At 40.7% G+C, this 25,211-nt stretch overlaps 1 protein-coding gene across 8 annotated transcripts in view; it reads right to left on the minus strand.

The window, feature by feature from the left end:
- MPDZ (multiple PDZ domain crumbs cell polarity complex component) overlaps positions 1-25,211 on the minus strand; it is a 257,792-nt gene that overhangs the window by 73,454 nt on the left and 159,127 nt on the right. For 5 of the 8 annotated variants that reach the window (XM_040358412.1, XM_040358432.1, XM_040358404.1 and 2 more), the window contains 9 exons: positions 22,463-22,573; positions 20,234-20,317; positions 18,153-18,248; positions 15,202-15,273; positions 12,087-12,243; positions 8,895-9,091; positions 8,429-8,520; positions 5,595-5,685; positions 5,108-5,188 (listed from right to left, as the gene is read on the minus strand). In XM_040358412.1, the coding sequence (XP_040214346.1) occupies positions 5,108-5,188; positions 5,595-5,685; positions 8,429-8,520; positions 8,895-9,091; positions 12,087-12,243; positions 15,202-15,273; positions 18,153-18,248; positions 20,234-20,317; positions 22,463-22,573 (981 nt within the window). The remainder of the gene's footprint in view (positions 1-5,107; positions 5,189-5,594; positions 5,686-8,428; positions 8,521-8,894; positions 9,092-12,086; positions 12,244-15,201; positions 15,274-18,152; positions 18,249-20,233; positions 20,318-22,462; positions 22,574-25,211) is intronic. The other 3 variants (XM_040358424.1, XM_040358417.1, XM_040358450.1) reach the window with 3 other exon arrangements.

A 25,211-nucleotide genomic window follows, 5' to 3' on the forward strand; every position in this document is an offset into this window, starting at 1 on the left:
TGCCAAATGTCAGGGACCACCAGTGCAGAGCGGGCATTATTTTCAGAAATAACTTGTATGACATAGTGGGGATTTCCCGCTGTGTCAGGTATTGTATGTGAGAACACTGATTACTGATGCCCTGCCCCCCCCCCCCCGCCATTTTGATTGAAAGCGCACTATTCCTATAACGGCGGGGGAGAGATCAGCGATCAGTGTTCTCATAACAATACTTGACACAGTGGGAGATCCCTACTGTGTCATACAAGTAATTGCTGATGAGACCGCTGGCTGATGCGTGTCAGACCGCTGGCTGAGCTTGGGAGAGGGATAGCAGCCAGCGGCCTTATAAACAGGAAGTCAGCAGGCAATAACGTTTTTTCAGCAAGTTCAGCAGCCTATTACAGAAGAACTACAGAGCTCCAGAGAACATGGATGGCAAAGTTGGTGAAGGTAGGATATTAGCAACAAGGACATGGGGAAAACAAGGGGCCAGAGTTCTGCTTTAACTTATAAGAGGACAACATAGGCAGAGTTTATAGAAAATGATTGACTCCCAAAATTTCTTGCAGGTCTTTCTTGCACTTATCAAACTTATATAACAAGTTGCTTTCAATGATATATTTAACAGATCAAAAGGGAGTATAAAGAAAAAGCTTATTATTAGGGTTTACATACACTTTAAGATTTCAGCTGCATTAAACTATGCTGTGTTGCCAAGGATAAGCCACTTACTGGGGAAGAACTCTACACTGAAGAAGTTTTTACTCGTTATCAGTTTCCTGATAGTCCCAGACTCTGTACTTCTAATATCTTAGAAAGGAAAAAATGCAGAATATAATCTGTGGCCAAGCAGCGCTACACAGCATGTATGGCAATTTCAATAGTGAAAGAACCCCTGGAACACCATAGCAAATGAAAGGGTTTCCCACTTTCCCCTCTTATTTTTTTATTCCCCATGGCTGCCCTGGTTATCTTGCCAAGCACTCACTGAAACACAGCATCATAAATTGTCATCTGCTCAGTATGCCTTCATATGTGTAGCTTTGTTGGTTACCTTTTTTTTTTTCTATTGACAATAGTAGCTAATGATACACATACACATTTACAGACTGATGTCAATCAGCTATATATAATACATAATTGGTCTGTTCAGAGCGTGAATTGAGGGGTTGGGGAGAATTCCGTATCAGGTCCTTGGCCAAGCTATATTATGACAGGCATGCACTGCTAGGTTGCCAACTGGGAAAATAATCACACTTGTCAGAGATGTCAAAATATATATATATATATATATATATATATATATATATATATATAAAAATATAGCACATTACCGTGAAAAAAATATTTGCAAAGCTAAAATATACATAAAAAATATAATTTATAAAAATATGTGTGGTGTATGTATATATATATATATATATATATATATATATATATATATTTTTTTTTATTATTTCAAAATAAGACTTACAAATTACAAAATCATAGAACAACTGATCCATGTATGATTTGAAGAACTGGAAACTGAACTAAAGAGCAAGTCATTTTGAATATATTACACAAAGCAGTGAAAGGAAGCTGTGCGTCGGTACACTAAAGTACAATAATATGAAGGTTTAGAGGATTGAGGAGGATTAACTAAATGTAAAATAAAGTGAAGTCAGCTAAACTTATGCTCACCTCTAACATTAAAGTGGTTGTAAACCTCAGACATTAAAAATGAACAAAGCATATCCCTGTAAAGCAGGGGTCTCAAACTCAAATTACCTGAGGGCCACAAGACAAGTTTTCATATGCCATGGGGGGCCCCATGCAAACTTTCAAACTTCAAAAACAACAGTACTGGTGTCAGCGAACACATTATTAACCCCCAGCACTGGTGTCAGCGAGCGCATTATTACCACCAGCACTGGTGTCAGCGAGCGCATTATTACCACCAGCACTGGTGTCAGCGAGCGCATTATTATCACCAGCACTGGTGTAAGTCAGGGTTTGACAAATTTGCTTGGAATCTAGGAGCCAGCTAAAAAAAGTTAGGAGCCAGAAAACGCGCCCCGTCCCGACGAGCTTGCGCGCAGAAGCGAAACACATACGCGAGCAGCGCCCGCATATGTAAACAGTGTTCAAACCACACATGTGAGGTATCGCCGCGATTGGTAGAGCGAGAGCAATAATTCTAGCTCTAGACCTCCTCTGTAACTTAAAACATGCAACATGTAGATTATTTTAAACGTCGCCTATGAAGATTTTAAAGGGTAAAAAAGTTTGTCGGCATTCCACAAGCGGACACAATTTTGAAGCGTGACATGTTGGGTATGAATTTACTCGGCGTAACATTATCTTTCATAATATTAAAAAAAAATGGGGATAACTTTACTGTTGTCTTATTTTTTTATTAAAAAAAGTGTAATTTTTTCCCAAAAAAGTGCGCTTGTAAGACCGCTGCGCAAATACGGCGTAACAGAAAGTATTGCAACGATCGCCATTTTATTCTCTAGGGTGTTAGGATAAAAAATATATATAATGTTTGGGGGTTCTAATTAGAGGGAATGAGATGGCAGTGAAAATAGTGTAAAATTACATTAGAATTGCTGTTTAACTTGTAATGCTTAACTTGTAATACCAACGGCCACCACCAGATGGCGCCAGCTCACATCTGGTGGTAATAACTTGTAATACCAACGGCTCACCACCAGATAGCGCCAGCTCACAAAAACAAACAAAAAAAAAATGTTTTTTTTTCCTCTTTGCTCCCCCCACTTCTGCCCTGCCTGCGGGCCATTTATAACTGGTCCGCGGGCCGCAAATGGCCCGCGGGCCGGTACTTTGAGACTACTGCTTTAAAGTGTGTGCTTGTCTCAATTCAGAGCACCAAGTCAGATTTCTGTCCACTGACTCATTCCTCTGCTATCTGTAGTTTTCCTGACAACAGTAGAAATATGGTGACAGAGGAGGGCACATCATGTGATTGACAGCGTCAACTCTCTACTTGTGTTCTGTGTGAAAAGGGGGGTGTATCCCTCTTCTCCAAATAGCTCTCAGAGCTCCCCTAAATAATGAAACTTCAGCTCTCCACTACCTGCTTTTTAGAGCTGAGAGATCCTGTGTAGGTTCTGCATTTTTAATGAATTTAGGGCAGGGGTGTCAAACTCAATTTCATCAAGGGCTGCATCAGCATTATGGTTGCCCTCAAAGGGCCAATTGAATGTGTAAGACTAGATGTCCAGAGCACTCCATCCCACCTTACATCAGATGTCAAGAGTCCCCCACCCGCCCTTACTTCACAGTGTACCCTCCTTATCTTGTGCTGCTGTCTGGAAGAAGGGGTGGAGCTGGGAAGCAGAAAGTGCAGGGTATGGAGGAGGACCAGAAGAGAACTGAATGCTCAATGGTGAGACAGGGAAGATGGAGACGAGGGGTTACTGCATCTACAGAGAGAGGTAGAGGATCTATAGAAGGGTTTCTGTCCTCCTCTCTGCTGTCAACTGTAGAGATTGGGGAGGGGGTCAGAGATAAGCCTCTCTGCATATCAGGAATATGAAATGTTGGGTTTACATATTCTTTAAGTGCACTATCTGGAGCGTTCATGTAAATGGGAGAGGAGTTGCTGTGCCTTATTTTGAGTGGAAGTACAGATTGCAGTTTCTCTAAATCCTGTATAGGAATTTCCATAGAGAAGTGTGAGTTGACCTCCTGAATTCTGAGGTTTAACAATCTAGTAAGCATCTCTGGTACTTTTGGTGGTGGAGTGTGTGTTAGAGGATTGTCAATATTCCCCTATCGCACACGTTCCTGGAATAGGCTCAAAAAGTATTGGGAGCTACAGCAATAGCCAGCTGGAGACTAGAACAAGCATTGTCCAGTGCGAAAATTTGCCAGTTCACCATGGATCTTCAAGTAAAAATCAAACGTTTGGACATTTTTTTTCACTGAAAGTTTAATGGGTTTTGGTTTTTGGGGGAAGCACTGCATGTTACTGTTGTGGATTATATTTATATATTGTATCAGAATATAATGTGTGTACCTTCCTGTTTTTTTTTTTGGGGGGGGGGGGGATATAGCAGATTTTTTTACAAATTTATTGTAGTGCTAGATTAGACAGTGAGGCTCTCAGACAAAAGCCGCTAAAAACAGTACATGAAGCAATGGAATGTAAGTGCGTGAACTTTTGATGTTGCAGACTGATTAGGGGACTACAGGCTCAACAAAGCAAGGCATCTGGCTGTTCCCTAGGAGAACTGAACTGTGCATAGCTGTCATTACTACCATGGGTCTGAACACACAGCGTAAAACAGAAAGATGCAGGGGACATATGAGACTGGCAGGGTCACAGGTATTGCATGTTGAGCATAGAAATTACATATACAAACAAAGATTTTCAAAGACAAAAGTTTTTACGTAAAATTTAAGCCCCCTGTGTAGCTGGGCCTGCAGCAGTTACATAGTTTTCCACAATAACTATGTGCTGAAAGGAACACATTACTGTCTAGTATTTATGAATGCATGCTAGAGTAATGCTGCGTACACACGATCATTTTTCGGCATGAAAAAAACGTTGTTTTTAAAAAATGTCATTTAAAATGATCATGTGTGGGCTTCACATCATTTTTCAGGTTCTGAAAAACGACCAAATTTTTTTTTCGAGCATGCTGCATTTTTTAACGACGTTTTAAACAATGTCGTTTTTCGGGTTGTAAAAAATGATTGTGTGTGGGCTAAAACGACGTTAAAAACCCGGGCATGCTCAGAAGCAAGTTATGAGACGGGAGCGCTCGTTCTGGTAAAACTACCATTCGTAATGGAGTAAGCATATTCATCATGCTGCAACAGACAGAAAAGCGCAAATCGTCTTTTACCAACACAAAATCAGCTAAAGCAGCCCAAAGGGTGGCGTCATCCGCATGGAACTTCCCCTTTAGAGCGCTGTTGTACGTGTTGTATGTGACCGCGCTTTGCTAGAGCATTTTTTTTAAAACAATGGTGTGTGGGCAACGTCATTTTAATGATGAAGTTGGAAAAACTTTGTTTTTTCTAAATGCCGAAAAACATCGTTTTTTTTCATGCCAAAAAATGATCGTGTGTACGCGGCATTAGAAAGAAAACAAAAACAAAAAGTACATACCTTTGGTAAATCCACATGGAAAACATTTTTGAAGGAGCCAAAACTAGTTGGAGGAGCAAATGCTGGAATATTTTCTTCATTCTAAATAAAAACAAATACATTTTTCATCCTTAAATTTAAGGTACAAAGAAGTATTAAATGATTGATATAAAGACCAGTAGATGAAGAACTTGTGATCCAACATAGTAGCACAATATTGTTATCAGAGGCTTATATTCCCAATTGCTTACTAACAGCTTTTCCAAATTACAGTAAAAGCTGAAAGTTGCTTGTAAGCAGAAATCCAATTTCTTTCCGCTACAATTCTTGGGCCAAATACGACCAAAGCCAAGAAGGGCACCACTCGGCAGGACTCGCATGGCACCCATTCCACACAAAACATCCGGCAATTCCCAGCCAGATTCTCATTGCTGAAACAATCCTGTCCACATGTCTGCCACCGAAAGAAGCAGACAGCATTATGTAAATGTGCCAGTGTGATGTCTACCTCTTGACTTGGAAAGGCAGAAGAGTTGGAAGGGCACAGATCTGTCGTTTTCACGGGGCACACTGCCATTTGGCTTACAGCATCTTTATTCCTTTCAGGGGAAAGAAAAAAAACAAACATATTCAGTATTTAACAGTGCTTTCCTTAACCAGCTTGTAAAAAAATTAAAAGGTATAACTGATTATACAATAAACGTAACTCTACCATTGCAACTATCCATAAAAGAAGGTCATGCTCTTGACTCCAATTCTCTGGATAGCTATCCATTGAAATTCAGAAACAGCAAAAACCCTCTCTAAAACCCACCAGATTATTGCCAAGGCATGTGTGCCTCACAGGAATTTTTTAAACAAACATCAGTTAATCAACACGCCTACAGAAATAGTGCTGTACCAAATGTCTAAGCAGATGATGACATGTCACACAGAACAGCATTCAATCACGAAAACACAGAAAAACACACTGGTTCTAGTGTTAGTAGTCCATCATTTTCCAACTATCAACATGCTACTTATGTATGACAAGGCCAAGCATATAAATCTGCTGGGCCTGATCTGTCAAACTTGGAGCAAGGAAAGTATTTCATGCTGCCCACAGCAAGCCGTGACATTTCAGCTGCAATTCTCCCAGACCAGGCCACACAATGAAAGCCTAAAACCGACTTAGCCACTGGTAATAGAAACATTTTCCTTGCCAGTCTTTTTTTTTTTACAAGAATTACCATAAAAAGCCACCGTTAAAGCACAGAATAATCATATAACATGGCAGAATATATAAGAAAAAGTTATTAGTTAACAGGGGATATTAAAGTGTTAGTTTACTAAATTGTGTTTTCTATAATTTTTTAGGCCGACCATAGGTGGTTCAAATCTTGGCCGGTTCAGCTGAGATTTGAACCACGTACAGACAAGGCTGCATGTACCCAAGCAGATTGATAAATCAACCAGCCTGTTGGATTTTACACAAAATTATTGCTAGCAGCAATTATAGCCACTAGCAGTAATCACTGTGTTTTCCCAGCAGGGACGGCTTCATCCACTGGGAAAACACAACCCATGGTTGCAGAAAAGAAAATCTATAACCACACATGAGGCGGTCCCGCTGGACAGACTCCACTAGATCAGCAGAGAATCGCTCCATTGATCCTGGCTGAGCAGGTGGATGACAGGTCCACTTCTGCTTACTGCGCAGTGATGGACCTGTCAGAGCCCTGGTGTTCTCTATGGTGAGATTGGATGAAAAGGGACAGCCTGTCCGTTTTCATCCGATCCGCTGGGCGGTAGGCGAACTTATCGCCATCTGTCTCTTTTGAGCGGATCTTGTCGGACCGGATGGCAGGAGGGTGTCAGCAGACACATCTCTGCTGAAATCTGCCTGCTCATAGAATTCAATGGGTGGCCCGATTGGATCCGCCTGAAAAATGGACAGGCTGACCCGAGCGGGCCGATCGCATAAAAAGGGCCTTAGGGGTTTATTTGCTAAAATTGGAGAGTGCAAAAGCTTGTGCAGCTGTGCATGGTAGCTTTGACAAAAAATAAATAAAAAAACTGGAAGCCGATTAATATCTACGCAGAACTGCGCCAGATTTTGCACTCTCCAGTTTTAGTAAATCAACCCCTCAGGGCCATGTCCCATAGGCGATGTTGATGCTGGTGTCAACACATCAGCATCACTAAAATTTCACTAGTTAGGCCAGCAAGATTTGGGAATGCTTAGTTATTACTAGAAAAGACAATTGTTTTGATTTTAGTATTTATTGCATAACAGTGCTTTTTAAGCAGTTGCAACAGGCATGAGCATATAGTCCCATTGCTAATGTAGCATAATGTTACACTAAAATATTATCATTATTTAGTAACATTTTGAGTGTTACTTTATACTGTATGTCTTTAGTATGGATCACCACAACTGAATGTAGATCAAAACTAAGACAATGTTAGAAACAGCCGGTAAGCAAAAAGGGGTTCGGAACGCTCAGTAAATTAAATGAATGAATTTCCAGAAATAGCTTATGTGAAGCCAAAACCAATGTTGAAACACTGACTTTTGTTTTCTTGGCATAGTAAACTAAACCATGTACTGTGCAAACTATTCTACTATTTTGCTTTCAGAAATCAGAAAGGTTTTTTTTTCCCAGCTGGAGCAAATTGGACCATGCTTTATAAAGGTCTGTTTTGCCTTCCTCTGGATCAGTTGTAGGTCTGATGCCTCGTACACACGACCAGTTTTCCCGTCGGGAAAACTGCCATGACAGCTTTTGGCCGGGAAAACTGTCCGTGTGTATGCTCCATGGCAGTTTTCCTGACAGGTAAACCACCGGGAATCCAGATGGGAAAAATTTGAGAATGTTCTCTTTTTTCCTGCCACGATTCCCGCCGGTCTTTTTCCTGGCAGTTTTCCTATGGGAAACACTGCAGTGGAGCATACACACGGCCGGGTTTCCCGGCTAAAGCTCTCATGGCAGTTTTCCTGCCAGGAAAACCGGCCGTGTGTAGGGGGAAAAATCTGCCAAGCCGGTTCTCGACTTTCCCCTCGTGTGAACCAGGCATGAGGGTTCTGTATATGCAGGTTTTTAGTTTTCTATTTACACATTTTTCAATTGGTTGACCTTGTCTTTTTTTCAAACTATGTAACATATGTCAGTGTGTGTGTGTGTGTATATACAATTTTTTCTCCCAGCTACTTTAGCCTTATAGACATACAAAACAATTATTTGGACTGAAGTCTATTAAAACTACTGTTTTATTTTTGGATTATTAGAAGAACAGGAACATACAATTTCTGTGCAGTGTTCCTAGCAGGAAAATGTTATAAAATAATATTCTAATTTTTACCTGATAAAAATGACTTTGACTTTAGATGGTGCACACTTGATAATGGATGAAGCATTCTGATGACTTCTCCCATATAATATTTGTCCATTAATCTAAGAAAGGCACATATGCTGATATTAGAACAGAACAGCATCAGGCACATGACATTTTACCCTAATGCAGGCTACTTAAAAAACAAAAACAAAAAGGGGGCTATGCATTCCAAGGAATTTTATTATGCCAAAACAACACATTTGGATATGTTCTTCGGTTGTATTATTTATGAAGTGCTGCCTTTTAAAGGAAAGCCAAAACTGATAAAAGATTAATTAAGATACCTAAGCCTTCACTGATTGAAATAGAAGAACCTTTAATCGACAAGGAATCTTTATTTCCGTCTTGTTCAGAAGTTGCTCAATAGGATTCAGAATCTGCATTTACAAGTACAATGGATGTATTCACTGGCGGCTTATTGACATATACTTGCCTCTAATAACTCATCGGCAATCTGCAACCGGCCATCTTTGCCAGCTGCTCCATTTGGATCTATCCCCACGATGAAGACGCTCATTCGTGATCGGTCTTTGTTTCCAGCAAGGCTCAGGCCCAATCCAGTCTTCCCTTTTTCCAATTCTATCATATGCAATTCTCCTGGCAGGTTTCCATACCGCTGTGATATCTTTCCTAAATGGGAGGAAGAAGCACTAATTAACAAGTCCATCATACTAAGAACAGACATGAGTAATTAGCTCTTTGCAGCAAAATTGGGATAAAAAATGTGCAGAGGTCCCCTAGCAACAACAACACATTATTACCACCATTTTACCATAGAGAGTGGCTAAAAAAAAGGGCTATCTTTAGATAGCCTAGTTACAGTTATGTTCTGTGAGCAGCTTTAGGACTTCCCCATTAAATTGTGAGTGTAGACATTAAAAAAGTGGGAAAGAAGTCAAGTGAGAAACCCAGTGCACGTGTAGAAAGAAAACAAAAACAGAAAAAAAAAATTACAATGTCGACCAAGAAAATAATTCCTAAATCAGTATATCCTCACTGCAATATTCATACTTACATTTTATGTTTGTACTTCATAAAAAATGGTTATCCTGATGGAAAAATACATAATAATGGGAAACAGTCCGCTATGGATTGCAAAGTACAGTATCCAATAGTGTATACGGTTTCATGAAGCAATTAGTAACATGTAAGCAACAGATACATAATGACCATTCAAGCATATCTAGGTCCTTGACAATCATTTCAGACAAGCAGTAGGAACTCCTAGAAGCTGAAAATATTGATGAAATCCATGGGAGCCAATTTAACTGCCAAAACTTTTGTATTTCTGTCTGTCCAATACTAACATTTTCACAGCTCTGTCAAAAAGCAAAACCCTGTGTGCCAAGGAGAAAGTACATTTTATCTGTGCTGAAGTTAAATTAGCTTTACATGTCTTGTCCCTCCTCTCTCTTAGTACACACCTTGATAGAACATAAGCAGTGCAGCAACACTGACTGGCTCCTTTTGCTTCTTCTCCCTCTCCCAGTTTGGGTTCTGCTGTAATGACGTTGCAGGAGACTAATACGAGATCAAATTCACATATATTTATTGCTTGCACAGTAAGTGAAGGTAAATCTCATCAACTAAGACACAAGAATAAAAACACCTTTTTCGAGGACTAAAACCTCTGCTTGTTTTTTAGTTCTTGTGCCCCTATTGTAGACATCCTCACACTTCCCTCTACCTCAGTGCTGACAACAAAATAGGACGTGAGGCAAAGTGTCCCCAATGTGAACATACACAGCAATACGCAACAGTCAGTGGCTTAAACTAACTTTTCTCTGTATCCAAAACTAGAAGAAAGTTTTGCTGCAAGCTACACTTTAGAGGAATCTGTCATGCTTGAATATGGGGTTTGCCATTGCAGAGCTTCTATAAACTCTTAGGCCGCGTACACACGGTCGTTCCAAACCGATGAGAATGGTCCGACGGGCCATTACCATCGGTTCACCGCTGAAGTGGCCCGATGGTCTGATGTGCGTACACACCATCGTTCCAAAAACCGATCGGGTCAGAACGCGGTGATGTCAAACACACGACGTGCTGAATAAAACTAAGTTCAATGCTTCCAAGCATGCGTCGACTTGATTCTGAGCATGCGCGGGTTTTGAACCGATGCTTTCTGTACTAACCATCGGTTTGGACCGATCGGGCAGCGGGCCATCGGTTCGGTTGTGAAGCATGTTTTAAAATTTTGGACCGAAGGACAACAGACCGATGGGCTATACACACGGTCGGTTTGGACCGATGAAACTGAACCTCGGTCCATTCTCATCGGTTTTGTCCGACCGTGTGTACGCAGCCTTATTGTCTGGTTGTTATGCTGACCTATTGGCTCAAGTACTTTCTTTCACAATCCAGGAAGGACAGTCAGATAAACGTATCTATACTTATTGCTAACAGACACAACGTTTTCAAAAGTAACTGTCTTCAGTGACAGCCTTCATGACATTTTCCCTTAAGGCCTCGTTCACACCATGGTGCAGAGATGTCAGATTTTCTGCAAGGGCAAAAAAAAAAACAATGTGCCCTGTTTACACCAAAACGTGCAGATTTTTTTTCTGTGCAGGAATCTGCAACGTGTATGCAGTTTTCTACTCAGAAAAAAACCTGACATGACATCAACAGTTGTGTGAAGGGGGGGTGGGCTATCCCACCACCGATCAAAGCGATCTTGCGGCGACATGGCCACAGAGTCCACTTTTATCTGAAAGCCGAGCACCCGCTCTTGAAGATGATACCGGGGTTATGGTAGCTAGCTGCTGCCATAACAATAATATTCCTCTTCAAACAGCTGACATAACGACGGCGGGCGGTCTTCAAGTGGTTAAAGTGTCACTAAACCAACATCATAAAAAAATCAATAAATGGTGTATGACACACAGTTCATACTCATTAGTCACTATGAGATTTATTTCCTATATTCTGAAAAAAAAAAAAACTGTCTGCTGTTCTCTATCTCCACCTTCTGTTCATGTCCCAAATTCAGCTAGGGATTTCGCAGTTGTAGTGGGAACTCTGCACATGCTTAGTTTTCAGTGAGTTTCTATGCTGAGCATTTCCTCCCTATCACATCTAAACGGCCCATGTGACTATAGAGTCACACATGTAGACCTATATTATACACAGTGGTAAATGACAGTTTTCCTCCTCCTCCATGCCCATTAACCAGCTAAATAGAATGGGGGCGGGATATTACATGTAGATTAATGAAGGCTTTGCCTCCCTCTTATTCTAAGACACAGGTTGGTGGTAAGTCACACATCCTGTGACTGGCAGAAATCTGCCCACAAAATGTTATGTCTTCAAAATAATAAAGATTTGAAATATATATTTTCATGCCAATTTAAAATGGTTTATTGATATTTATTTTTACTCTCTATTCATGTTTGTTTTTTTTTTTTTGTGACCAGCAGCAGAGGACTAAAAGCTCCTCATGCTTATGTTTCCCTGCAAACAGACTGAGAAAGTCCTGGGTCAAATGACAGCTGTAAATCGATTAGGAAAAAATACTTTTTTTTTTATAAAATAATTACAGTGCCATCATCTACATACAGACAGAGATGAGACAATGCAAATTAAACAGTGTGTGTTTAGAATCACTTTAAAGTTTTCAACTTACTCCAACTGTAGCCAAACTCGTCTTCTTTATCAGGGTCTTTAGAAAAAGTACTGGTGGTTATCTGAACATTGCCAGCACCAGTGGTGAAAGTCGAAGATACCGGAGCCAAGTTTGAAAAAGTTGTTTTTTCTGTCTCAGAATCTGAATTACTGGAAGCCTAGAAGAGATTAGTACAAACTGCATGACACATGCTATGTTATACCCATGTACAAATTTCATTACAACACATACTAAACACATACTCCAATCTTACTTATAATACAACCGCATGGCCATGTGGCAGTTCCTCCTCTGCAAATGACATACTGTGACTTTATATTATATTTGAAAGGTAAAAGCAGAATCATTTAGCTGTTTGTTTACCTAAGGAGTCTTGTAGATCAATGTGCTGGTACCAAGTCAATTTGTAGTAGAGGGGAAAAAAAGCAATTTGTAAATGTATGTACAGATTCTATCATCTGAGCTCAATAAAAATAAAACTGCTTAACTTCACTAGCTAAAACTTGGAGGACTACTTTGTACACTAGGCAATACATTCGGAGGTCCCAGCCCTTAGAACCATTAATATTGTTTCAAGATTAGTAGGGTGGAGTTTTACTGTCTGTCACAAACGTGAACCCTTCTCCTCTATGCAATGGCTAGGGATATAAGGTAGAAGACACAACTCGAACGACATAGGATTGGTCTTGGATGGAATTGAAAAAAAAGCCAATATAATGTGGAGCAAACTTATTAGAGGCCATCCTGAGGCAGAGGTTTCTCAACATTATTTCCAGGCTCAAAGTCAATGGTTTTGGTGCAGTAGTGTCAGCAATGTTTTGTATCTGGAAACAGAATTGAGAATTTGCTTTTATACCTGGGGACAAATATCTCTGAAAGAGGTCTGCATGGTGGCTAGAACAGACATGTTATGAGCCAGTGGAACCCAGGGGTACTTATCATGGGGAACCTTGGTCATGAGATGCAATGGCACCAGGGTTTGGCCTAGAGGAATGGAGGATTTTGTGACAGAGGTCACTGCCAGAATTTGAGAAGCAGAAATATTGAGCTTGAAAGATGGAATCATTGTTGTGGGGATTAAAGGAATAGGAGAATGTACAGGGCTCAAGTATTGCTGGAAATGGGTTTATATGGGATGCCAACATTTTATGAGAAAAATGATAATTGAGCCTACCCTAGATTGGAGTGTCAAGCAGACTGGAGATCATGTTGGCGTTTGTGATTGGTAAAAATGATCAGTATAATGTGGATATATCCCAAGAATCTACTGCCATTCCTCGAACATATACTGAATGGCAAACAATTCAAGATCTCCAATGCCATATTTTTGTTTTTTTAGAAAAGAAAACACAGGGACACTTCTTTCCTTGGACAGTCTGTAAAAGTCCGACACTGAGAACCACATTAAATGTGTCAACTTCCAGGCATAAGGGTTTAGCAGTATGTGGCCAATGTAAAGCTGGTCCAGCTAAAAAGGTGGATCAACACCTTTATGGGTCAGGGCAGTGATGGGTCCTACCAGAGAGGAGTATCCTTTTATAAAATTACAATAATAGTTTGTAAAGCCTAGGGATCGTTGACTTGCCTTCAGCCTGAAGAGCTGTGGCCAGTTAGCGATGGTTGATACCTTATTAGGGTTCTATTCTTGGGCAATGACTCAAGAGAAAAAATAATCCATGTGAAATAAAGTTTTTTATTGATCAAATAATGATTTCATGATTAAAAATAAAATAAAAAATAAATCAGATTTTATACTTATGCCAAACTTACACTTGAAAGAACGTTTATAACCAAAATTTAAGACATAAAATACCAAAAGCAATTAAGATAACTCATGCAGCTAAGGGAACTGACCCTTACATGCCCACTCAGAAAACACAGCTAGATTCTGTTCACTTGTGCAGAGTATATTGCTCCCCAAGCTCCATTCAGACTGGCTAGCAGAATTACCAGACCTGATGGTGCTATTACTTTGGAGCCACAACATTTACATATATGCTAAAAGGCAAGCATATTTTATTTCACCTCCCCCTTCACTTCAGCGAATGCACTCTATGTGCCCCCAGTCCTATCCTATCCAGCAGAACCTATCTACATTATCTGAGTTGTTGCCTGTCAAATACCCAAATAGAAACGGGAAACAAGAGGTCTACGATAACCAGTTCAAATAAGCAAATGTCCAACTGTATATAGATGTATTCCTCATCCCTTTTTTTTCTTCATATCTAAACAGATACACTGGTCAAATCACATAAGATTAGGAATAAAACAATCCTTTTTAGCATAATACTGCCCAATGCATTGATAGTTTGGAATACACAACTGAACAGACTGGGAAACAAATATTATATATACATATATAATGCAAAAAAAAATTTATACTGGTTACATTCCATCATGCAAGAAGGCAGATACACTATAAGCCTTCATTCTCACATGCCTTCTGTGTTTGTTTAATTTAAACACAAGGGAAATTGATCTGGGAAGCCTAATTAAACGTTATGCAAACATTATACTTTCCAGAGCAATCTCTCCTGTGTTTAAATGTACATGCGCTTACATGCATTTACACCTGATAACATACAATTAGATGCATTTACACGCGTTCAGAATGGTTATTCTACCAATGGATGCAAAGATTTCTATATTTCTAAATGTAGCTAACCTGAACGCAAGTAAAAGCACAGGGTGCAATATACCACTTGAAATCATTATATGCATTGAAAAATTTCCTATGAATGCATATAATCACTATTTCAGTTAGGTTTAACACTATTAAAGAGAGTGTATCCAGAAAAAAGTTTAATTTCTTTAATTGACAGAGGGGGTGCTCAGTGATCACTTTTAGCCTCCAGCTGATTTTAGGTCAGGGCTTAGGCTAGAGCTGAACTACTACTAAGTGGAAAGAGACTCTTTTCTGAAAAATCTCTTTAACTCAATGCAAATTACTCCTTATAAGAACAATCAGCACAGCTTCAAAACAAACGAAAACAACAATAAAACAGTACAGCAAGTGCATAAGAAACTGAGCAAAGCATCACACTGTATGACTCACAAACAAGCACATACTGACGATGAGAAATTAGGGTCACAATTTAAATCCGCTCAGACAAACCTTAAATGGCGTGGGAGCAAAGGGGTTAGTTGGGGAACAACGGAAGGCAATTCTAACCGGATTCATTGTGCCCTACAGCAACAAGAGAACAGAAACGTTCACCAAAATACAGTGTGCTTTATTGAAAAAAGATGAGCCTGGCACTAAACAAGGATATTGATTTAAAATGAGGACTGTTGAAAACACTAAAAATAACCAGTTAATATTTATATAGTTATATAGGTACATTTTTTTTATCAATTACAATGGTTAGTACACTTTGCTTAGCCAATCACCTCCACCAAGTATGTGACAGTGAAATCTCCCATTGTATAATAAAAGATGAGTCTTAAGCTTTTGTTTTAACAGGAGCCTGCACACAAGCACTACAGTTTTCTGCCTCTACCTCTGTCCAGGCTGTCCATTTGAAAGCTGCAGGGCTTGTGAATGAACTAAGAGGACACTCATTAGCACCCCTGCAATTCATTGAGAACTACAAGCCATCTGCCATGGTGGCAGACAGGACTTTTAATTTCCCTGAAACTAAAGTGACCATGAGCTTGTAGCAGAAGGAGGAATGTCATGTCTGTACAGAGTACTGAACTGGCCAGCTGGAAGCAATCCTATGGGTCTGTATACCATACAGACCTGGCAGCAAAAGGGTTAAGAGACAGTTCAACCCTGACGCGGGTGTCAAAAAGCTTTAGAGATTCTCAAGAAAGAAAGCAAAGTGAAAGCCATTTATCAAACTCATGCCAAAAACTTGCCTTTTCAAAAACAGAAGTATGCCTAAAGCTTTTTTTGGCTATACTTCTATGGATCACACAAGTGCAGTTTGTTCTGCACTCCTGTGTCCCGTTTTCAGCCGACTAAAGTCTGCTGTCGGCTGACATCACAGAGCCAGTCCAGGCTCTGCATGGATCCCGACAATTTCTGGATGGCAGCTGGCTTGGTCTCTTAGCTACACCGCTGGCAGACTGGGCCAGCCGCTCCTTTCCCTCGCCAGCCCAGCGCTCCAGTGAGTGCTGGAAAGGCAAAGCAGAGAGTCGGTGACTGCCAGTCCAGGCTGTCTGCTCAGAGCAGAGAGGAGAATTGAGTAATCAGTGGTGTTTGATTGCTCAGTTCTCAATGCAGAGGCAGTGGGGGACAGATACAGCAATGGATCAATGCTGCATCCACCTAGGTGAGTGTAAGGTTTTTTGTAAACCCCATACTTCTCTTTTAGCCAACACAATGGATCACTTAAACACAAAACTTTCTGTTTAAGGACTGCTTCACATTGCCCTGCTGCGCTTTGGGCAAAGCACAGCTAAACTGTGGTTTTCTTACGAGTTAGTTGCATTTTCCCATAGACTTATATTATGTCCCTTGGGTTTGGTGCACTTTTTAAAAGCACACTAAAACAGTGGGCAATAATTACAGTCTATAGGAAAGTGAAGCCAACTCATACGTAAACCGTGGGTTAGCTGCGCTTAAGCCAAATCGCAGCAGGCAGTGTGAGGGCTGTCCTAAAAACCAGGCAGAGAAGGGAAGAGAGGAGTTGTGCCATTGCTCTGAGTTGTTCACTTTTGCGTGCAGCTTGAGTTAGACCTCTGAAAACAATTTACTTAATGTTATCAGGATAGCCTGTACAAAAGCCTAGCGCTCACCTGCTAGTTAAAGCCTGCAACACACAGTTTTTTTCCTGTTCAATCCAGCGGGTTGAACGAAAAGAAAAAAATAATCTCTGGTCGAAGACGCTGTGTTAACGATCTGACGTTCGTAAAGTGATCTCCCCCACTGGACTGTAGTTTTCTGACGGGGGGTGGCCACCAGCCAGAACACTAATGGCTAAGAGCACTAATCGGGAGTCGGTCAGCTGCTGGTTTTCGAGCATGCTTGTTCAACAGAAGCTGGCTTCTGTCAGACTGGCTGCCATACACAAGGGCTGAATGTCTCCCGGTATTCGGCCCATGTGTACAGGGCTTTAGAATGTACATATGTATATGTAATACCTATGGGAGTAAAAAAAAAAAAAGAAAAAGAAAATATTTTAAACATTTACATTTTGTCCTGACCATATTAAAAAACCCAAACCACTATACATTCCCTTCAAGGTCAGTTATAAACAAAATTATGCCTGCTTAACATTGATAGAGGTGTTTGATATATGCTTATATTCATTTCACTGCTAACCTTGTGTGAAAATTATATTCTGAATATAATCTAGTGCCCACTAAGGTTTGTAAAGTAATTAAAATGTGTAAAAAAAACACTGAAATCTGTTAATCCTCTAGTGTGATGAACTGCTGGTTATGTAATTCAGGTCAGCAAAATATCTCCTCCCTAGCCCAGGCAAGGAAGATGAGAATCTAGAGGCATGGAGAGGATAAAACAAAAAGTTTTCAGTTTAATCCTTGGACACTTAAAGAAAATACAATTTATACAGGGAAGTCAGGAGAACTGTAGAAGCACACGGTGTACTTAAAAGTCTGGTTACATTAAAATTGGATATTATTCACAGTGGGTTTTGTTTATACAATCAGAATGCAGGGCTCTGTTTAACATGCCCATACATGATGATGATATAGGATTTATACTGCGCCGAATACGCCCCCTTAGGAGCGTGTCTAGGCGCACATAAGAATATTGGAAGACTCTTGGGCTTCCAGAGACGTCAGACACCATAGGCAAGAGATTTATTGGGAAATTGTCTCCTGTTCCCCTGAAGTAAGACAAGAACTTGGTGTGTAAGCTGTGTAATTGACATTTGTAGAAAGGTGACAAGTCCATGTAACTCTCAAAGCAATAACAAAATAATGGTGAGATTAATATATAGATCACATATTAATTAAAATAATTAAACCATTGCACTGGCTACTGCAGTTAAATGAGATTGTATTATGGGTTACAGTGTAATGCACAGTAAAAATGGCAGAAGAAAACTGTAATGAGAACTGAAAGCTACAAATAAAAAGTTAAAAACATCCAACCTTGTTAGTGTTGTAGTGGGAGGAATCAGCAAATGGGTTAGTGCAGCTGAGGAGAGGTTTAGTACCAAATGTGCTCTGTAAAGGCAAGCTTTTACTCTAAAAAATAAACATAAAGGAAAATAGCAATCATTAAGTAGTACAAAATTGAAAAAGGTGTTTATTAAACTTTGTAAAACCCAAGTAAGGTAATTCAGCAAAAAGCATGCATTAAATATAATAAAAATTAAGACAGAGCTCACAAAAAAAAGTACAAAGATGCATGTGCACATCTCGCAAAGTTCATTGGACACAGCGTGCGTGCATAGAATGCAAAAAGGTAAAAAACCTTGAGTCTTTACAACCACTTTAAGCCCATTTTTCCAAGCAGAGACATTGGCATCCATCTCAGAGTAGTAGATGCACGTGTAGTAGATGGATATACAGCAGCTGCACGGACACAAGCAGCAGGAGAAGGTGAACCTCTGCATTCAGATCCACGAACCTGCTCCCATGTCAGACGTGCATCCATTCTATGGGCTACCTGCACACAGCTCTGAGGTGGATGCACACACATGTGCAAATAGCTCTGCATGGAGGACACGCACTTCTGTTTGAATGAGCCCTTACAGCGTTCGCTGAATTCTACTAGTAGCAATCCCTCTGAACAGTTTTCTGAATGCAGTGCATAAATTGTGCCCAACTGAGTACCTTTGCACTGAACTTGGCGAAACTGATACAGGTGGGGTTCTGTCATTCAATCCTGCCTAAAAGAGTAAGACGAACATACTTTTGTTTTAAGGAATTACACCATGCTATAAGGAAATATAAAATTAATTACACACCAGGGATTGATGTGCACTTCATCTAATGTTAAACTAGCCACTTTGTAGCAGCTATAAAAGTATCTGGTTAAAGTCTTACTTCTTTATGTAGCTACAAGGGTGGCATAATGATCAGCATCTGCAGAGGATAACAAGAGCAACTACTGAATTTAAACATTTTGTAGCAAGCTCCAAATACTGCCAAAATTCACTCAGCAACTGAGCTACAAATTGATGAAATTGTTTTCACAAAGACCTTCTGTTGGCTTCCATTCAATTTTTTATTTCTTGCAGTAAAAATGGCAATAAGGCAGACCATAGACAGTGCACATTTCTTACCCCTGCAACAATAGGTTGGCAAAAATGAAATTAGCAAGATTTCCCCATCAACACAGACAGTACTGACAGAGGAATCCCTCCTGCTGAGACTTTGTGGTCTCCCATGGGTTGTAGGAAAGAAAATAGCTTGATTCCCCTATCAACGCAGTCAGTGTTGAGGGAGGAATCCCCCCTGCTGAGCCACTATGTTCTCCTGGCAGGGGAAGCCATCCTATAGCTATGCCGCTATAGCAGCTGCTAGCCATAATCACAAGTAAAATTTGTCAGGCTGGTTGTACCCAAGTTGATCTATTAATTAACTTGGTACAGTCATGTGTCTATGTGTCATGTTTCTACCCATACACAGTTCGAACCTCAGCCGGTTCAGCAAGCGTCTATGGCCGGCCTAAGAGTGATTCTGTCAAAAAGTAGTTTATGTGACTTGGCCCATGGAATCAAATCTTTTCCGGGGTTTTTGGCAGGCTCCACCCAACGTGACATGTCATGAAGACATACAATTTGGTTAAGAGGCTGACTGACACTAGTTATGTGAGATGCTAGTTTAGCTTGGTGACATATCTCTCTAACATGACTGTCCAAGCAGATCAGCAGAAGGGACTGGCATGATTTTGAATTGGGATACTATAAGAAACGCCTGGAAAAAGGGCCCTGCCCACAAGCATCATAGATATGTAGGGCGGTAATCTGGAGCAGGAGACAATAGGAAAAAATAGGGACTGGCACTTTTATCATTTAACATCAACAGATTTAAAGAACAAGGGAAATATCTACAAGAAGACAGACCATTGAGAAATCAATTTTAGAATGTGAAGATAGCAGAGTGTGTGAATACATATCATTATATGGAGGTAAATAATGATTGCTTTCAAAGTTCCTAAACAAAGTGAGGTTAGCGCCATTGATTAAAGACAATCAGCATGCAGTTGTAAGTAAAGTATTTACCTTGGATGAGTGATGAGAAAAGGGGTTAGTAGGTGGATGTCCTCTGTAAGCAGAGGCAGATGGAGAGCAATACAGAGACTCAGGCTAAAGAAGAAAGGTCAATAAGAAAGGCATTACAAAGGTCAATTAAAATGCCACTAGAAAGGCAGCATTTAACACCCCAAATGGACCCAAATGTATCAGGGCACATGCATACACTAACAAATAGAAAAGAAAAGAAATAGCAGAGAACTGCTGCTGCATGATGGTAAACTAGGGTTGTCCCGATACCACTTTTTTGAGACCGAGTACAAGCACCGATACTTTTTTTCAAGTACTTAGACTTGCCTGCAGTGGTGGAGTGACATTGGTTTAGCGCTGATATTTATAGCTTAGAGCAGGAACCATTCTAAAGCAGAAGCCCCTGCTTAATAAATGACATACACATACGTCTTTAAGAACCAACTGTCATAAGATAATGCTTTTGGCTACAGCAGGTAACAGTCTATAACTGTCATGATCATCTCATTGCTCTCCTAGGGAACATTAGCAAACTTAAAATGACTTTATATGGCGTGCTCTGCTGTAAGAAGTGTTAAAAGGTGGTCTAATCATGTCTTCAGTAAAGTCCACCCTCCCAGGGGTCAAGTCCTGGGGAAAAAAGTGTGGGAACTCCCACCCAAGATCCACTCCCCCACCCAAAAAAAAAAAAAGATACGCTCATATGCATAATTACTAAACCACATGTTTTTTATTTTTTTCGATCCACTGTACCTTAGTAATCCTTTATGTTACTGGCCGCTTCCTGTATATGGATTCATCGGGTAGTGTGCGGGTATTCCGTCACTTCCTCGATGCCGCAATGTCTCCTGGGAGCTTTTGTCATTGTTCTCAGGAGACATTGCTGAGGTCTGCCGCAAGTAAATCCCGCGATAATTTGCGGCAGACCTCCGCAATGTCTCCTGGGAACAATGACAAAAGCTCCCAGGAGACATTGCGGCATCGAGGAAGTGACGGAATACCCGCACACTACCCGATTAATCCATATACAGGAAGCGGCCAGTAACATAAAGGATTACTAAGGTTCGCCTGCCCCTGACAGTGACTCGAGCTGGGCATCGCCGCTTAGTGAAGGATTGAATTGGGCGGCTCGACTGCTCTAGTCCTGCAAAGGGAACTGCGTTCCTGCTGTGAAAAAAGTGCAGGAACTCCGTTCCCACGCGTTCCCGCAGGACTTGAGCCCTCCTATGTCAAAGGGTTTCTTCTGAACTATGCTAATTTTGGCCTGCTAGGTCACTGACAAAACTTAGCATGATGGCATTCTGCACTGTTAGTCCCCATTCACACATGAGCGTTTTGTAGCTTGAGCCCTGGTTCACACTGGGTACGATTTGGAACGATTTGAGATGCGATTTGACATGTCAAATCGCATTTCAAATCGGCGGCAATTGTCGGCAATGGCACTGTCCTAATCAGTGCGACGCCGCATCTGCGATTTCAAAAAGTAGTTCCTGTACTACTTTTTGAGATTTCGGGCTGCGATTTACATTAAATTGCGGCCGAAATCACGGCGAAATCGCAGCCGCGAAATCGCGGTAAAATCGCGCTTTTTACAGCGATTTTGAATTCGCAGCAGTGTGAACTTTGGCTGAAGATCAAAGCTCCAAAATGCTTAACCAGTCAAAATCCTAGGCTTTTAAATTTTACCATTTCCCATTTTAGAGTTCAGATGCTGGTAGCTCAACCCCTGAATCTCCAAAAGGCCCAGGAGCTACTTTTGAAGCAGAATTGGGAGTTTTTGGACACACTGATTTTAACAGGACCTCGCAAAAAAAAACATGTGTTGTGCATATGTTTTTTCCGGCACTCCAATATTGAAAATGTCTATGGGGACAAAAATGCATGATAATGTTTATAAAAAAAAACTACTTGTATGGCACTTAATGGCAAGAGATAACAAAAACATGCAAAAAAATTACTGATCACCTCTGCAAGAAAATTCTTACAACATGACCTACTGAGGATAGCTGAGAAGTTTTTGTATGGATAACTGACATATTCTGTCCATCATACCCATGCAGTAACAGAATAGTAAAACATAACTAGGATGACAAGGAGAACATACGTTTTTTTTCCCATATCTAAATACAAAATAGCATTTTATCAACTCAGTGACAGCAAAAGAAATAAATGGTTAATAAAATAAACATGCAAATGTGGCAACACGTTTAAATATTTCAATGTACTTACCCTAGGTCTTGTAATGATGCTTTGAACAAGAAAGACAACAGGGTTGCCTGCTTTTCTTATGGCTTCAACTGCCTGCTCATGGCTTGCATCTCTTAGATCAATGCCATCAACCTAAACAATAAGGGACGTTGGTTATTAAGGACAGCATGTAGTCATCCAGTAAGACTCAACATGACTGACTAAATATCAAATAAAAAAAGTAAAGCGGTAGTGAAATAAAGATGTTCTCCTGTTTAAAGAAAAGTAAACCACCTACAACAGAAAAGAAACAAAAAAAAAAGAGCAAAAACATCAACAGTAACAAAAAAGGCACCCCTCCTCCAATTACTTTACTGATGCATCCATTCCCTTATTAACGTTATAAATAGATGTCAGTAATAGGCTTTGTATAACAAGTCGGAGTTCAACAGCTTTATGCTGTAAGTAATTTTCTAAACAGATTTACTGGTAGGATCTATACCTATAACTGGGTTTTTCCAAGTTAATCTAAAGCTTATGCCAGTCTGTCCGCTCATTAAAAGCAAACAGAAAAAGACAGCTAAAGAATCCAGGTAGTAATCTTGTTGAGAGAAATTACTGTCCAGCTCAGTCCATCCAACAGACTAAAGCTGGAAATACAGAGATATTTTCTTTTTTCATTGAGCCTGCAGGCTCAATGGAAAAAAACAGATCCTTCCATCTAAGCTAGGGATCTCCAAACTCCGGCCCTCCGGCTGTTGCGGAACTACACGTCCGAAGATGCATTGAAAAACTGACATTCACAGGCATGACTAGGCATGATGGGAATTGTACTTGCTGAACAACTGGAAGGCCATAGTTTGGAGACCCCTGATTCTAAGCTATACAGTGCACATGAACAAATCTTCCATTCCAGCTATTGGATGTCCCACTGGCTGTCAAATACCAGTACAGCGGCTGCATCTGATTGGAAGCACCTGCTCTTCAGCCAAAACCTTTTTCAGCAGGCTTCTTCAACATAAGTCAGCCAATGATCTATGCTTATCAAACAGAGCAGGCCACCCACTGAATTTTGTCCGGTTTCTCACAAACTGGTCAAAGTTTGAATAGTGTATGGCCGGATTTAGGTGTATTTTTACAAAAGAAAACACAAAAATTTTGCATGGAATGTGAAATCAGCAAAAAGTATCTTCTGCAGTTGTGAATGGTAACCAATCAGCTTCTAACTTAAGCTTGTTCAATTAGCCTTTGACAAAAAAACTGGAAGCTGATTGGCTACCATGGACAGCTGCACCAGATTTTGCACTCTCCAGTTTTAGTAAATAAACTCCTATATGTTTATGGAAATAATAAGGCACACATTTAAAAAAACAGTTTTTAAAACTGTAGGCATACCATGTATTTTAACAGTCTAATTTTAAAGTGGCACTGACAAGCTGCATTGCTTCTTAGGGCCCTTTTTACACATGCGGACAGTTAGCCAGATTCAGAGAGAGTTACGCCGGCGTATAAGTAGATACGGCGTCGTAACTCTGAATCTGCGCAGTCCTAAATTTAAGTGTATTCTCAAATTGAGATACACTTAAATCTAACTAAGATACGACCGCGGGCGCCGTCGTATCTTAGCTGTCTATTTAGGCCGGCCGCTAGGGGGCGTGTACGCTGATTTACGCCTAGAAAGCGTAAATCAGCGAGATACGCCTATTCACGAACGTACGCCCGGTCGTCGCAGTAAAGATACGCCATTTACGTAAGCCGTTTTCAGGCCTAAAGATATTCCACCAAAAAGATAGCGCAGCCAATGTTAAGTATGGACGTCGGACCCGCGTCTAATTTTAAATTTTTTACGTTGTTTGCGTAAGTCGTCCATGAATGGGGCTGGGCGTAATTTACGTTCACATTGAGACAAATAAGTCTTTGCGGCGTAATTTGGAGCATGCGCACTGGCATATTTTCACGAACGGCGCATGCGTCGTTCGTTAAAAACGTCAATCACGCCGGGTCACGGTTCATTAGCATAAAACACGCCCACCTCTTCACAATTTGAATTAGGCGCGCTTAGGCCGGCACATTTACGCTACGCCGCCGTAACTTAGGACGCAAGTGCTTTGTGAATACAGCACTTGCCTCTCTAACTTACAGCGGCGTAGCGTATATGAGATACGCTACGCCTGCCTAACGTTAAGCCCATCTACGTGAATCCAGCTAAGTATGTCCATATTTCATCCATCCTTTTTGAACAAAATATGGACATACATTAATCCCTATGGGATAGCGGGCGTCAGTGGGTGAAGATACGCTGACACCTGATTTCATCGGTCCCCGCTATGGTCCGATTCTGCAGATGGAGGAAAATCCTATTTTTCCATCTGTCTGCAGAGGGGATCTGTGAACATGGATCCCCCCATAGGGGAGAGCGGAGATCCCTGTGCAGGGACCGCCCTGTCATCTGCCGGCTCAGCGAGGATCAACGGAGCGATCCCCGCTGAGCAAGCGGGTCTTAATGGTACGGATCCTCACGGGATCCGTACGTGGGAAAGGGCCCTAAAGGGTTCCTCCTTCGTCATAAACGGAGCATAGCGGAGACGGATGTCAGTGGATGTTCATCCGCTGATATCCGCTATCCCATAGGGATACATGTATGTCCGTTTTTCACTCGAAAACGGTTGGATGAAAAACGGACATACGGAACATCTGTGTGAAAGAGCCCTTATGGATAAGTACTACTATGTTTTTTTTTTTTTTTTTTTCTGTGCCAACAAACCCATTTTCTGCACCACCTCCTAAGTTA

Source organism: Rana temporaria, chromosome 1 (genome assembly GCF_905171775.1).
Source record: "Rana temporaria chromosome 1, aRanTem1.1, whole genome shotgun sequence".
Classification (NCBI taxonomy): Eukaryota; Metazoa; Chordata; class Amphibia; order Anura; family Ranidae; genus Rana; species Rana temporaria.